Source organism: Prenolepis imparis, unplaced genomic scaffold, assembly GCF_030444845.1.
Source record: "Prenolepis imparis isolate NDT839.2.m4 unplaced genomic scaffold, iyPreImpa1.0 SCAF_13, whole genome shotgun sequence".
NCBI lineage: Eukaryota > Metazoa > Arthropoda > Insecta > Hymenoptera > Formicidae > Prenolepis > Prenolepis imparis.
The window spans coordinates 8,953,912-8,968,653 of record NW_028141171.1 but is presented as its reverse complement, the minus strand read 5'-3'; the positions used below and the strand labels follow the sequence as shown (position 1 = coordinate 8,968,653).

General features: G+C 43.6%; 1 protein-coding gene across 1 annotated transcript in view; it reads left to right on the top strand.

The window, feature by feature from the left end:
• The window catches only part of Ci (transcriptional activator cubitus interruptus), an 80,906-nt gene that overhangs the window by 59,728 nt on the left and 6,436 nt on the right, over nucleotides 1-14,742 (top strand). Inside the window, exons 2-5 of the mRNA XM_083053434.1 lie at nucleotides 8,523-8,737; nucleotides 9,045-9,134; nucleotides 11,099-11,290; nucleotides 13,366-13,637. Coding sequence (XP_082909560.1) covers nucleotides 8,523-8,737; nucleotides 9,045-9,134; nucleotides 11,099-11,290; nucleotides 13,366-13,637 — 769 coding nt within the window. The remainder of the gene's footprint in view (nucleotides 1-8,522; nucleotides 8,738-9,044; nucleotides 9,135-11,098; nucleotides 11,291-13,365; nucleotides 13,638-14,742) is intronic.

Below are 14,742 nucleotides of genomic sequence, written 5' to 3'. Positions count from 1 at the left end.
GCGTAATCATTCCGGTTAAAGCTTGGATGCACGCTATATCAATTTTAAATGTCAATAACGATCCGATCCTCTGACGATCAGTATACATATTATATTCCATTTGAGAGCCCTGTATATAAAAATATTTGACGTGACGGTGACGTGACGTTACATACTTATAATATATATATATATGTCCAGCTTAAGCACGCAGCGCGTTTCATGTCCCGATCGCAATTACATATATCCCGTCGATTCAATTACGCGATCGACTTTACGACGCAGAGTTTCCGGACCTCGATACGCCCCTGGCGCGCCTATCGCGCAGGTTGCATCCGGACCGCGCTTAGGGCACGCTCACGGTATATATATATGTACCGCAATACATCGGAAAGGTGATACGCGCGCGCACGCTTGCATCTCCGTGTAGGTACGGTTTCGTGGTAGAGAGAGAGAAGAGCGGCAGAGGTGGAGGTGTGTCGACAATCAAGATTACGTGGGCGGATACACGCGCGGCCCAGCGCCGGCGGCCTGGCAGTCCTGTGTGTCCTGCTTCTTCTTCTTCTTCTTCTTCTTCTTCTTCTTTTTTTCTTCTACCCCCATACCCTTCTATCTCTCTTCCTCTCTCTTCCGTCCCGTCTCCCCAGCCCCCTTCAGGGCTGTCGGCCAGGGTCCCTTCTTCCTCCCCCCGGATCTCCTCTGGGCCCATCTTGGTTCGCTCGCCACCGACGCGTAGCTCGCGTACCACGATCCCTTTTCTTCCCTCTTCCCTTCCTGTCTTCCTCCACACTATTTACAATTCGCTCGGTATCGCGCGCGAGTGCGAGCATCTTCTCTCATCCATACTCCGGATCGCCTATGCCTTCGATTTAGAAGTGACTCGCCTCGCTTTCGTGGTACCCCTACCAAGAGACAATTCGATCTTATGAATATTTTATAGATAGAAACTCGTATGACAATACGCGCTTAAAGCGAAGCAATAGAGCTATAAGTATATATAAATAATTAATAAAACCTGATTAATTTAATTTTTATTTGTCGTTAGTAAAAAAGGGAATTGCGATACTTAATTACAGTGGTCGACTTATTAGAGTTACGCACACGCATGCCGCTAACGTAATTAAATTTGACGTCGATTAATTCGGGAACTTCTGACCACCTTCTCCCCCTTCTCGTGGAAGAACTGGTCCAGTGACACTGAGATCGTTCGGTCTTCTCACCGTGTTCCTTTTCCTCTCTCGTCCTACTGTCCTCTTCGCGCCCGGATACGTTTTATAGTGGTGGTGGTGGAGGACTCTCTCGGGATAAATTCATGAGCGCGATGTCCTCACGACCACGTATAGCCGCGCGCTCCGAGCTGCCTGGCCCATGTAAATGTAAAGAGGGCTTTGCGAGAAGCGAACGAACGGAGCGGAGCGCATTTTATTAGCGCGCAAAGGAGTTTGCGAGGTGGGAAGGGTGAGAAGAGGTAAAAAGGGGGAACCTTGTAGGCTCACGCTTTTGGATCTTGCTTCGCGCGCGATTACAGACGCATTTGCACGAGTCCTCCTTTGCAAGAGGGGTGATCGAGGGGATAAGGAATTTAAGGGGATCGCGTGAAAACGTATTTAACGCGCGAATTAAATGTCCGCTTTCAATTTTTTAAAATGCTTTCGAAACGTATCTCTTTTGCAATCTGCTTTATTATTTTGTTGAGCTGTTTATGTATGTGCGTGAAGAAAAATTCATAGATTTAAAATTAAAAGAACAAAATTATTTTATTACACAATTGCTCACATCATATATTTGTTTATCGTTAATAAAATGATGCGGTAGAAATCTTTTTCGAATTTTATTCGAAAATAAGATGTCTCGCGTTATAATTCTGCGGTCGTTCGTCTTCAACATCGCCGGTGGCATAACGTAGGGACCCGTCTTTTATCCCACATCGCGAGCGGAGATTGGAGAACGAGCGTAATTTCAGGCGGACGGGAACGAAGCGTCGCGTCACGATAAAAAAAAAGGGAATCCGTAGTTTTATGTTATGTTCGCGCCATGTTGTACATTAGACGTAGGATATACCGTCCCGCACCGCGAGGGGACAGCGAAGATGAAGAGAGAGGCGGCCAGATTCGCAGGTAATTGTACGAGGCAATCACGAGCGTGTTACGGCGTTCTACCTAAAAAGCGTGACAAAACGCAGTGGCTTTTCTAGCTTTGTGCGCGGGAAGGGAAGAAAGAGAAAGAGGAGCAAGGGAGAGAGATGTGGCATAGCTAAAATCTTCATCAAATCTTCAGCAAAGAAATTCTCTTTCAGGCAGCAGCAGACACGTAGACAATCATGCAACAGTTCGAGAACGATTTTTGACTCGAAAGGAGACAAATTTTTCGATACGTCGCTCGTGAAACACGTGGCTAAAACGAGATATCTCACGTTAGCTTCTCCGTGTCGATAAACGTCCTTCGATTCCCCGTCAATAGAGTCATTAGTCACGGCTCTCAATGTATACCCACCATATTCGTTTACCTGCGGTCTTCTGGATGCCGATCTCTTCTGCCTGATACGAGTTTATCCTACACCGTGTGCGCAAAGTACTCGTGTTCCTTATGTCCTGTAAATATTTTCCGAAAATACTACATCGCGTGAATACGCATTGTACTGGAATTAATAAATGCGTGCTGCATTCGTAATCGATGCAATTATCGCAATTAAACAAGACAATTTTGTGTACATCTTCGGCATTTTTTAATCAGACTTTATATTGAAAAGTACGATACTCTATAAACAAATTAAAAATATGGTTGAATATATTAAGTAAAAGATCTCTTTCTCTCTCTTTTTTCTATCCGGAAAACATTGTCTGCTAATATTTCGTAGGTCGGGGATAGAACGGTTCTCCTGCGCTACAAGAGTTACAACGATGAATAATTCAAGTTGCGCCGCGTGCAACATTTTTGCGCACGAATTACTTCGTTAGTGGCGCCTGGTCGACGACGTTCCCCGCCTGTCTTGCATGTAGATTTTACCGAAACCTGAAAAGGAAGAGGCGACAAAGAGGCGGCAAAGTTTCTACGCTGCAACCGGAACCCGAAAGACCCGAATGAGTTTAGTAGGCGTCGCACGTACAAACTACGAAGAGGCGCATCCTTGTATAAAATCGAATCCTGCGAGTTAAATCGCGTGTCTCTGCTGTGTATCGTAGGAACGGAACAACACAAACATTCATTAAAGAGGCATCGGTTACATTGCTCATTGGAAATTTCTATTTTATCGAATAAACTGCGAGTTCCAAATACGCATATTATATGTATTAGCATATTATATGTATTAGAAAAATGAATGATTCTGGAACAAGTCTATAACATTTAGTCTTTTTTTTTTATTATTTATCGTTTCATTATTTTACTTTACATACGCGAATTTTTAGCGTGATTTAGTGTGATTTTTAGTGCGTTATCCATAGAATAAATTCCAACCACTTTGGAACTTCTGTCGAGTCGGTTCGCGATCGCGCAGAATATAGAGGTGGAGGCTGGTCGAGGATTCCCCGCGATAAATCTAGCGGGTGGTGCGATAAATTCCTTTCGCGGAAACACAAAAAGCGCATTAACGTCGCTCGGCTATGTATCCAGGCGACAAAACTGCTAACCGCGTCACTGGAGTAGAGTAATTCAATGTAAATAAGGAGGAAGGTAATTATCTGATAATTTAACTGACAACTCGGTTCGAGTATTACATGTATATGCGTAGATCAATGTTCCTTTATCTGATCTAATTTATTGAATTTATAATTTTCATTCGAATAACAATGATCGCTCCGACTTCTTGCTTCTCGATGTCGCGTGATAAAGTAAGTAATTTTATTGTCGCGAATGCAATAATGTATGTAAACCCAAACGGAACGGCATGTATTTATCGTCCGCGACGACCTCTAAATCCGAAAGAAAAAGGTATCCTGATGTGCTAATAGCGCCAAGAGCGCTAATTCGCGCATAACTTACGACCGACCACGGCCTGTCTTCTGCGAAGTATCCGAGGACGAATCTCCGGCTTAAATGAATTAAACGCACGTACGCGAGACGCGCGCTACCCAGCGTTCGAATAGCCTATAAATAACACTACGAGCGAACATATAGCGCCGTTAGGCCGGATTTGCAACGAAGGCGCGGCTTCGATCGATTCGCGACGGTTCGCATATCGATAGGTTGGCGTGGCGACCGATCTCGCGTGTAAATACCTTGATTAACGAGGTTCTACCTCGATTGCAGCCGAGTTTTCCCTGCGCTTTTTCTACACTCGTTTGGAAAACCTCGCTCTCGTCTCGAGGGAGTGATCTCGTTCACGTGACATGCTTTCCCGAACTTTGTCTGTCGTTTTTAATCTCTAAACTGTGTTACAGTAGTTGTCAATATTTTTTGAATAATTATATTTTAAAAAAATTTGCTAAATAATTTATGAAAAAAGATCTTAGCAGTATAATGATCACGCTGCGTCAGAAATTCATGTTGAGCTCGCATAAGGATAATATTCGAAGGGTCCGAGAGAGAGAGACGTGCTAAATATAAGATTATACGACTTAACCCCCTAAGCGCCAGGCGTGGAACTATATCTGTGTGTCCATCGAAAATAATTCCAAGTCCGCGACGACGTTTCACGACTTTTCGTAGTACGGAGCTTAAGAAGTTTTGCCTTGGTCGTTGACACTTTCGGTCGAGAAAGCGCGATCCTGGCGCGGGGCCAGGATCGCGACCATAGATCACCCGCGAAGAGTGTGCAGAGTTGCGAAAAATCAGCTCGGGATCGGCACGATACTGCTATACGTACAACGACATCAATGACTGGATTATGCGAGCTACCGCGAGGAAGACGAACGTGAATGGCATTGTTCATTTCCGCTGCTTATCGCCGATTTCGAACAGTTGCCGCCAAAGGGACAAATAACGGGCATCTATATTTCGCCGCAGGCGCGCATATAATATTAAAAAAAAATTCTTATCTCGATATATATGTGTGCAATCTTTCCTTCGATCATATTATATCTCTCTAATATCTTTCCGTCTTCTTTTCTTTCTTTTCGGCGCCCGCGTTTGAAGAGCGTTTATTCGTGCTGCTGTACAGAATCCGGCATATGGTTTCCTTCCCTCTCTTTATCATTCTCGCAGCGCTCGGCAAGGCACGGCAATAAATATCATAAGTTGAAATATCTCGTAGAAACGCCGCATGTTGAACCTCTCTTTCGCCGGAAGAGTCTGCCGCGTTGCACTTTAGATAATGCATCGAATAATACGAGTTTATAATAGTCTGCGATAAAAGATTCCTTAGGATTACAAAAGATCGATACAGATCTCTTATTACGGGGAGATGCATCGTCGATTTTGACGAGTCACGAAATTATTCGTTCGGCAAATTATAAAGAGTCATCTTACATGGACTCGCGTCGACGAAACGTCATATGGAGAGAGGGATAAAGTTTGGTGACGACCAAATCTCTCGCCTTTTCACATTCGAGCGCTGATCGACTTTCGGCTCATGCTTAAGCCAGCAGCATCCTTTTTCGGTCCCCCGTTTTCGGTCTCCGCGCACGAGCTTCTTTTCGTCGTCGAGTCCTCTGTCTTTCTTTTTCGAGTTGCAAGGGGCGGCAGGGAAACCGGGCAGATGTTCCCGGGCACCGCTTAGCTCGCCTCATTACCACGAGTCACGTTAATGAGCTTGCGAACCTTAATTCTTCATCCGGCTCCGTCGCGTTCTCTCTTCTCCCTCCTCCTCCTTCTCATCCTTCTGTCTCACGAAATTAAAACGACCGAGACGTCGCGTGTCTGCCGGCGATCGTCGAATTATCACTGACAAGATTTCTAGAAATCTTCATGTGTGTATTTTCGATAATTCTAATTATTATTACAAGTTTTAAGATACTGCTATGCGGATAATTCTGCAATAAGTTTTCACTAATTACAAAATTGCATACGTAGAGTATAAAAGAGAGAAGAGCTTACTTACGAAATCACTCGAATAAATTACGCTCTATTAATACTTTTGGCATAAAAAATGACTGGAAGTCTACACTTTTTAATCAGAAATATGACGTTGAGTATTGCCGAATGCTGACAATGAGAAGAAACGAGCGCGATGGCCGTATAAGAATTTCAAGAAGACCCCTGAGTTCCCGAGGCGGACGGGTCGTAGATAAAGATAGATGCGTCGGTTTCCGGCGTGTCGAGTTAACGACTTGAGTTTTATCTGTCGGTGCTGGCTGTTTCGGCGGGGACGAAAAGCCATGACGTGGAAAAAGGACGCTGATATACGCGCGACAGAGAATTTCAGAGATTGGAGAGAGAGGAGGAGCACACAAAGAAGAATGAGAAGACAAGAAAGACGGCAAAGCGTGAGAAGAGAGAAAGCGGAAGAAAAAAAATAAAATTTTTCTCGCCCTGTACGCATCTTTTACGCGGATGGTTTAAGCGTCAAATCATCCAAAGAAATACTTCGAATATTTTCAAATAACTATCAAATACAGATACGATAAAAGCAATATTTTGTACGAAATGATTGAGACTTCAATCCGAGGAATATTTTCTGCCAAAAAAAAATTAATCCTAGAATTTTTATGTATCAGTTTTTTTTTTTCGTGGTGAAGAAAGCTTGAATTTGTGTATTTTGCCGATTTGAATATTTTAAAAACTCACAAATGACAGGCGCTTAAAGCGGAGACTGCGAAGGAGGAAAGCAATAGAAAAGGAAGGAAGGAAGGACAGCAACCAGAGGCAGAACCATACCTCGAGTCATCTGGCAGTCAGCAGGATTGGAAATAGACACAGCTCTCCCTTCCATAGTTTCCTTCTCTTTTCCTCCACCGAGAGTTTTCAATCTCCGTCTCTCTTTCGGCCATTTCTCTCCCGGTGCGAAAGAAAAAAACGAAGAATACGAGCGTGCCAAATCCGGCAGAGTCGACGATGTTTTCATTGTAATGGTGTCCCCAGTTCCTCCCGATTCTTTCTCAGTCGACTTTTTTATGTGGGATCTGCTACTAAGCAGCCTGTCAAAGCGCCCTAATTTTTGCCATACCGTTACCGTTTCGCGGAAAGGAATAATTATATCTCTAATAAAAACGAACGTTCGTCGCAATCGAATGATAGAGGAATCTTACAGCGATCTATAATTTTACAGAAAAATTGTGATTAATATTACAATTATTTCTCCACGTGCAATCTTTGACATATCTTGAAAGCGTCTTTAAACGGAAACGATGCGGGATTGAGAGATCCATCGACCTGTCAACGAGTATCGCGACAAATGTTTTAACACGGTCGGCCACTGTAAACGGGTAGCCAGCCAACAGGCAGTAATCAAAATCCGTGGACACTGAGCAAAGTCAAACAGTCGACCCGGTTGTCTTTACTCAGCAAACTCGTGGAAGCGCGGAGCCAATATTTAGACAGCGACCGACTCAAACATCGTAATCTGCCTTAAAACGTTACGACACGCGCCAATCGCGTACCTCTGTTTCTCCTCCATCCATGTGCGGTATTATTTACTTTGTCATTCGCGACGCATCGTAGTACAAATCATCCTTTCAGTTAATTAAATCCATTTGTCTCTCAATAATATTAAATTTTTTTTATTGTGTTTCTTCCTCTCTATTCGGATATACATGAGATTCGATCGGCGAATAAAATCTTATTCCCGTAGTATCCTCGACCTTCGGTCGTCTCGGTTAACTCACAGCTCGGTAACGCTTGTCTAATTCGCTTCTTTACAAGCGAATTTCTTCCTAATTTATATGTCTTTAAAGCGTTAAAGAGCGAAGAACCTGTTGCCGTACAGTGTACATTACGTTGGTTTGCAATAAGTTTGAAGCGCGCGTTGATTTAATATTGTAATGTTTAACACAGACGCGCGATCGAAAGACGCAATTTTGCCCGCACGAGACTCCCGTTAACGGGGAAAGAACCCGGACGTCTCGAGGATCTTTGACGGCACACCAGACACGCATCGTTTCTCGATGTTTCGAGCGTGGCGAATTGCCATCACTCAAAACGAGACGGGGCCGTCTCTCTCTCAAGCGGCGGTTCGTTTCTCTTCTGGACCCGCGGGTTCTTCTTCCTTTCCCCGAAGCGAACGAGCGCGCGCATTGTGACGTTCTAGTATAGGAGGGGGAGGACAAACAAAAACGCATTATTCTATCCTCCCCGCGCGAACAAAGTTATACTTTGATCATACGACCGTGCCATTGACGGAAGACACCTGTCTGCGTCAAGAAGCGACGCGAATAGAAGCTTTGACGAAGAGACACGCGCCATTTGTCGCGTCTACGGAGCGTGTCGTAATTTCATCCGTCAAACGAGAATGTTTTTCTTCCCCCTACTTTTCGCCGTAAATCATAAACGTCTCGCCAGAAATACGTTTCGTTAATGAGAGCTACGTTCTACGTATTATAGGGAGGCTTTTATCATTCACGAGATTTATCTCTATTCACCAATTTTCCGCGAACAATTCTGACGTCTTGTTTATCGAGTCGCGAGTAAATATCCCGGATTAATTTGACATTTATGGTTTTTTTTTCCAGATTGTCCGGAACATCCGGAAACGGAAGTGGCAACGGTAACAACGCTGGCGGGGGTGGGACTGCGGGCAACGGGACTTCCGGCGGTGATTTCCTACGCAGAAGTCATCCCCTCTCGGAACATACGGCCCTGCATCCCGCGTACCGGCTCAACTACATGGACCATCTTTACCACCAGCTCCAGGCCTCCACGCACAGTCCCAACGCCTCGTTACACGGTAATTATTCGGATACACAAATAGAAGTGTCTCGTAGACCATCCTATCCGTTACATTTTTTCCCTCCACCTCTTCATCCTTCTCTATGAACGACGTCGGACCCCGTAAAAGGGGCCCGCATTTCCGCCGGAAGCTTCTCTTCCAGCGTACAAAAGTGTCTTTGAATTCGATCCATCGCGCGTGATCTACCGCGTGATCTTCCGGTAATAACGCGCTTAACTTCCCTCTCGAGCAAACGAAGATGATGTTCGTCCGCCGCGATCCTACACGAATAATTCTTGTTTTTTTTTTTTCCTTGTATTTTCAGGACTGGGTGGTTTGGGGCCCGAGTATCTGTTACACGCGGCAGGTCCTGCTAGCACTCTCGCCTCGTCCGAATTCCCGTTCTCCATCGATGGTAAGATATGTTCTAATATATGTGTCCTCCTTTAATATCTATGGTTCACGCATTTCTCTAACGCGCGACTTGAGTTATGTGTGCCGCGGCTAACCGTATATGTAGTGGCAGGTAGGAGATCGACTGGTTAAGCGGCCGAGAAGGCTAAAAGACGACCGAAAGGGTAAACGGGGCCTCGTTAGCCGCCACCGCCGCATAATTGAATCGACTCGGAGCGACACGACCTCATTAACACCTTAGCGCCTACCCTACAGGTTGTCTCACATTTCGTCTTCCCGCCCTCTTCATCTTATTCTTCCTCTTCTTCTTCTCTTCCCAGCTCTCTTCGCCCTGTAAAATTTTCGCGTTTGATTGCATATGTACACGTATCTCAATAATCACAATATCGCGGAATATCAAACATTTAATTTTTTTTATGGGAATCACGATACATCGAAATCATTGATACGCGTACTTGAAACATTGAAGACTCTAATCTTTCTGCGAGAACGATAACGAGATTGATTACGAGAACGTGTCCGATAAGTCATCTTATTAAATTAAAACGCTCCATTCTTGATCCAAAATACTTGAATAAAGCTACGGGAAGCGACGTTTGAAAAGCGCTATATAGCAGCCTCCGTACATGGGAGGAGTCGCGCCGATCGGAATGGACGATTGCACCAATTTACATGTCTCAATCCCATGTTCGACCTGCACGCGCGAGGGAGCGAAGAGAAGAGTCCGGGACTTATTGAGCGTGTCGGGGTCTCTGCACATCTTGCGAGGAAACGAAACCACGATAAGGCTGACGAGCGGGGGAGAAGAAGGAACGAGGGTTCTGTTCGCATATTCATTAAAGCCAGCGAGAATTGCTCGATGCGATGCAGGGCCCAACACGGTGAGACCCTTTGGTTCTGACGGATGGGATGAACCGAGTCCTATCTTGGCCGTTCGATAAATCTCCTTATCACTTCGACCATCGTTCGATTTCAATTAATTAAAAATAGGATAACCGCGAACCCTTTTTAAGCATAATTTGCTAAGAAGAAAGACTGCGAGAGGGGTGTGAGACGATAAATCGCTCATTGAGCACGCGATCGTCTCAGATCGTGCGGAAAAACCGCACGGCAATCGAGCCCGCTGCCGTCGACCCAGTGTAAATCTGATCAGTGGCCGAATTAATAACCGACGAGGGGGAGGACGGGGAGATAAAGCGGGAGAGAAGACCGTTTGTGCGGGTCGGGCGCGACTCGGAGCGGGTTCTTTCGCAAAAAAGAAGAGCGGAGTTCCAACTGCGAGTAACTCTATACCCGTTGTGCGCAAACGAGCGATCAACCAAGTGGAAATTGAGGAGAGAAGGGTAGATTCGCTCTTCGTTCTCGTCTTCTGTGTATCGCGTTGCTCCTTAGATAGAAGGTGGGATGGGGGAGAGATGAGAGAGAGAAAGAAAGACGAAAGAAAAAGGAGTACGAAAGCGAGGTGGAGAGCACTCGCGGCTTAATCCCGTGGATATTGCCGGCAAAGGTAATGCAAGAAATCGGAGAGAAAGAGAGAAAAAGAGAGAGAGGTGACGCATCGAGACAAGAAAGAGAGAGAGAGAGAGAGCGTATAACCAACCACCATGTAACCAACGATGGTACGTACAAGCGAGCCGCCACCACGCTCTTAAGAAAGTGGTTTGTATATTACATCGTTGTGCTGCGGTCGCAGGCAAATCGCCGCTAAAACGTTCAAGCCGCAAGATCAGCTCCCTCTCCCAAGTCTCTCCTCGGTTCTTTTTCCCTCTTTTTCTTTCTACGCCCAACGTTCTTGAGTCTTCTCCACCTTCCGTTTTGACTTCTTTCTATCTACGTACCTGATTACCACTTCAGCGATAAATACTAAAAATGCGTGTTCCGAGAGAAAATTAGCATTAGCGTTTGATAATGTTTGCATCCACAAAGACGTATATAATTAAATCTACTTTGATACATTAATTTCAGCATCGTCAAGACTAGGAAGCCCGAGAGCTTCGGCAATCAGAGCAAGTCGAAAAAGAGCGCTGAGCAGTTCACCGTATTCGGACAGGTTCGACATCGACAGCATGATTCGATTTAGCCCAAACAGCTTGGCATCCATTGTGAATGGTTCGCGAAGTAGTAGTGCGAGTGGAAGTTACGGACATCTATCCGCTGGTAAGTAATTTTCAAGGAATAAATTTAATCATTCTTTTCATCTCACTCTAACTCTAATAAATCGAACAATTAATTAAAGAGTTTTGTGCTACTATGATATTATTTCTTATAAAATTTCTACAACGAAGAAGGGGAACTAATTTTGTTTGCAAATAAATTTGCCTTTTAAATAAATGTAATTTTATAAGAATTTATATTTGCTATTATTATTATTACATACACATTACATATACAAACACTTGAGTTGAGAATAAAAATTATAAATGATTAAATATTTATGAATTTTATGGCGAAATCTCTCGCAAGAGACAAACTTAATTGGACGCAAGTATTAGATATTTAGATGTGACGAATTATATCAGATAAAGCTGCTCGTGATAAAAGGCAAATATACAGTGATCTGGTTTTTAAAGGAATGATTGATAAGCAGCAACGAGTTCGAGATACCGGTGTACACAAAATCATTATATAGGCGGAGGTCCTCTTGCTCGCGAGTTAAGAACGCCCGATAATTTGCGACTAAATAAAGTAATTAATGAATTAAAATTCAGGCAGCGTTGGCACACTAGTCGTTTGTCGGCGTTGTATCGTTTGAATAACCGCAGGATGTGGTCGCTCGTTAAATTTGCCTTCGTCGTGTACGCTATTGTGAACTATGCACGAGCTTCTCGTCATCCTCTCCTATTCATTTTACTTTCATCCTGTACACGCACAAGTTACTACACTGCTCCCCTAATTTACATTTGTGTATATCACGTAATCAGAATTTTATATTCGACAAAATTCATCTCACCTTTAATCCCTTATAATTTTTATTTTTAATTCACGTGTAGGAATTATGACGATTATAATAATGATAATAATAATGATTAATATATAGCAAGTATCATTGACAAATGTCATTAATATATGATTTTTTATAAAATTATATTCGTGAACAGGGGATACATCTAATTGTAAGAGATCTCGCTTATTTGACGAGTTATCATATGTATGCATAGTGTAATAGTTTCTTCGCGGTTACTTTATGGTTTCGTAACAGCCACCAGAGACTCGCGATTGAAATGCAAGTTTAGTCCACGTACCGGAAGTCCGGTGTGTCGTGCTCGGACTGTCAAGAGAATGGACATACAATCCGATTTCGATGTTTACCAATTATACTCGTATTGTCACCATATTCGAGAGCGATCATTAAAAACATTCGTTAAAAGCATTGCTTATCAATCATGTATATCCAAGTATTCCTCCAAAATAAATGTTTATCTTGAATTTATTACTGCTTTAAAATTATACTTCAAACGGGTGTGTGAAGTTGGCACCCCTATGTTATGCTATCATAGTTCTGTTAAGAGTTCTGAGTTATTTAGAACCATAGGAAGAGTTCTCGACAATTTTTAAGAAATAGTTCCGGTCATTACGATAACGAAAATCAATTTCAAAAAATAGGGCTGCCAACTTCATATTTTTTTACACATCGAGTTCTAAGTTTCGAGCAGAATTTTAAGGTTCTTTTAAATAGTTATATATTATAATTTCTGATTATTTTTTGAAAGAGTTCTGCAATTTTTAGATAAAAAAACGTATCTTCAATATTCAAAGTACGTTTTTTTATCTCTATAAAAATTGCAAAATTCTTTTAAAAAATAATCAGGAACTATGTAACTATTAAACAATTTAAATTTACTCACCTCACGGTTGCTCCTTTGTTGCCCGATGCCTCCCCGGGCCTCCTTCTCGTACAAGTTTCGAAACACTTGCACTCGCGTTACTTTTTTTCGTTCGCGACGCGCGGCGACGCCCGGGTTTTAGCTATCACAATCTTCGACGCGTTTCGGTAAAACGCGAGACTCGCGAGAGCTTATTCGCACTTCAGACAATATAAAATATTATAAATTATATAACTCTATATAATAATATTATATAATATTATAATTATATATTATTTAATATCTTATATAAATTATATAATAAATTATATAAAATATATTATTAAAATAATAAATATCACAATTTACATAAAAAATTACAATTCTCTCTCACACATGTGAATAATGAATGATCTTGTTATGTCGCAGCGATGAGTCCAGCGTTAGGCATGCATCCCAGTATGACGCCGCATCTGCAACAGATCCAGGCCCACCTTTTGAGGAGCGCGGCCGTGGCGACGCTCTTACCTCACACACATCCTCTGCAGCCGCCTGCACCCCCGCCGCCGCCGCATCCGCATTCTCACTCTCACCATGGACTATCTCCCCATTCGCAATTGTACGCCGGCGTGCCGCCCCATTCCACGTCGTCGGCGACGCTTAGCCCGCACGGAGCCGTCGGGGTGCCCCCGAAGAGCGAGGTAAGAAACGAAAGAGGGAGAAGAAGAAGAAGACGAAGACGGTTGGTGAACCCCATCCCGTTGTGTACCGGCAATTAAGTCCTTACGTTTCGACCGTGACTTTGCCCGATCGATTATCTCGAGATGCGGCGAATGTATCGTCGCGCCCGCGGACGTTAGGGGAGCAAGGGCAAGGGAGAGAGTCCCGATACGTCTGGCAAACGGCGGACCGAGAATGCCATTCGAGCCGTTATTGCGAGCCGAGGTACGATATACCCTCGGTGGCCCGTCATCGATATTCATTGGGAATAAATAATCATACCCCTTTCGTTGTCTCTTTCGCACGTATCGCGCTCGCCTTCACGAACCACGACGACGACAGAGCCGGAGCAACGAAGACAGATGAGAAGAAAGAGAGAGAGAGAAAGATGGAGAAAAAGATTGGGTTACTCTCGCGAGAGAGGGTCCTCGGGTTACAAGCAATCTCGCGCACATTATTTCGCTCGATTCCACCCCCGTCCCCTTCCTCTTCTACGCGCCTTTATTTTTCTTTCCCTCCCGTCCCGACGATCCTTTCTTCCTTCTTTTACTCCGACCATCGTCTTCCTCGTCTTTGTTCTTCCCTCTTTACCGCCATCGTCGCGACCGGATCCGCACTGATTTATTTGCATCCTCGCGCACGCTGACGTACCGCGGCGTTTTCATTTTCTATCCCCGCGCGACACACGTTTGTGTCTGCACACTGTAAAATTTACCGGCATGATTTGCATCGACTTGCATTCTGCTTTCTGTGGTCGTGTTCTGCTCTTGTCGTCGCGCTCGTGCCTCGTAACACAACGCGCGCATATATGTATGTATGTACGAAGCAGAATTCTCGATATTCATATTTACTCTATAGAAAATCGAGCGCTATATGAGATATAAGATTAATAAATAAATGATACGTCCGGCTTTTAATTGCCTATCGACAATTTGCTTTTTTTCGTTCAGAATGTTGCGTTACAAGTACAGAAAACTTATTATGATATTTTTTTTTATTCTATTATTATTTATTTGCAAAACTGATTCAAGTAATTTTGAATCACAGAATTTCTAATTAAATATTTTTTTAAACAGAAAGAACCAA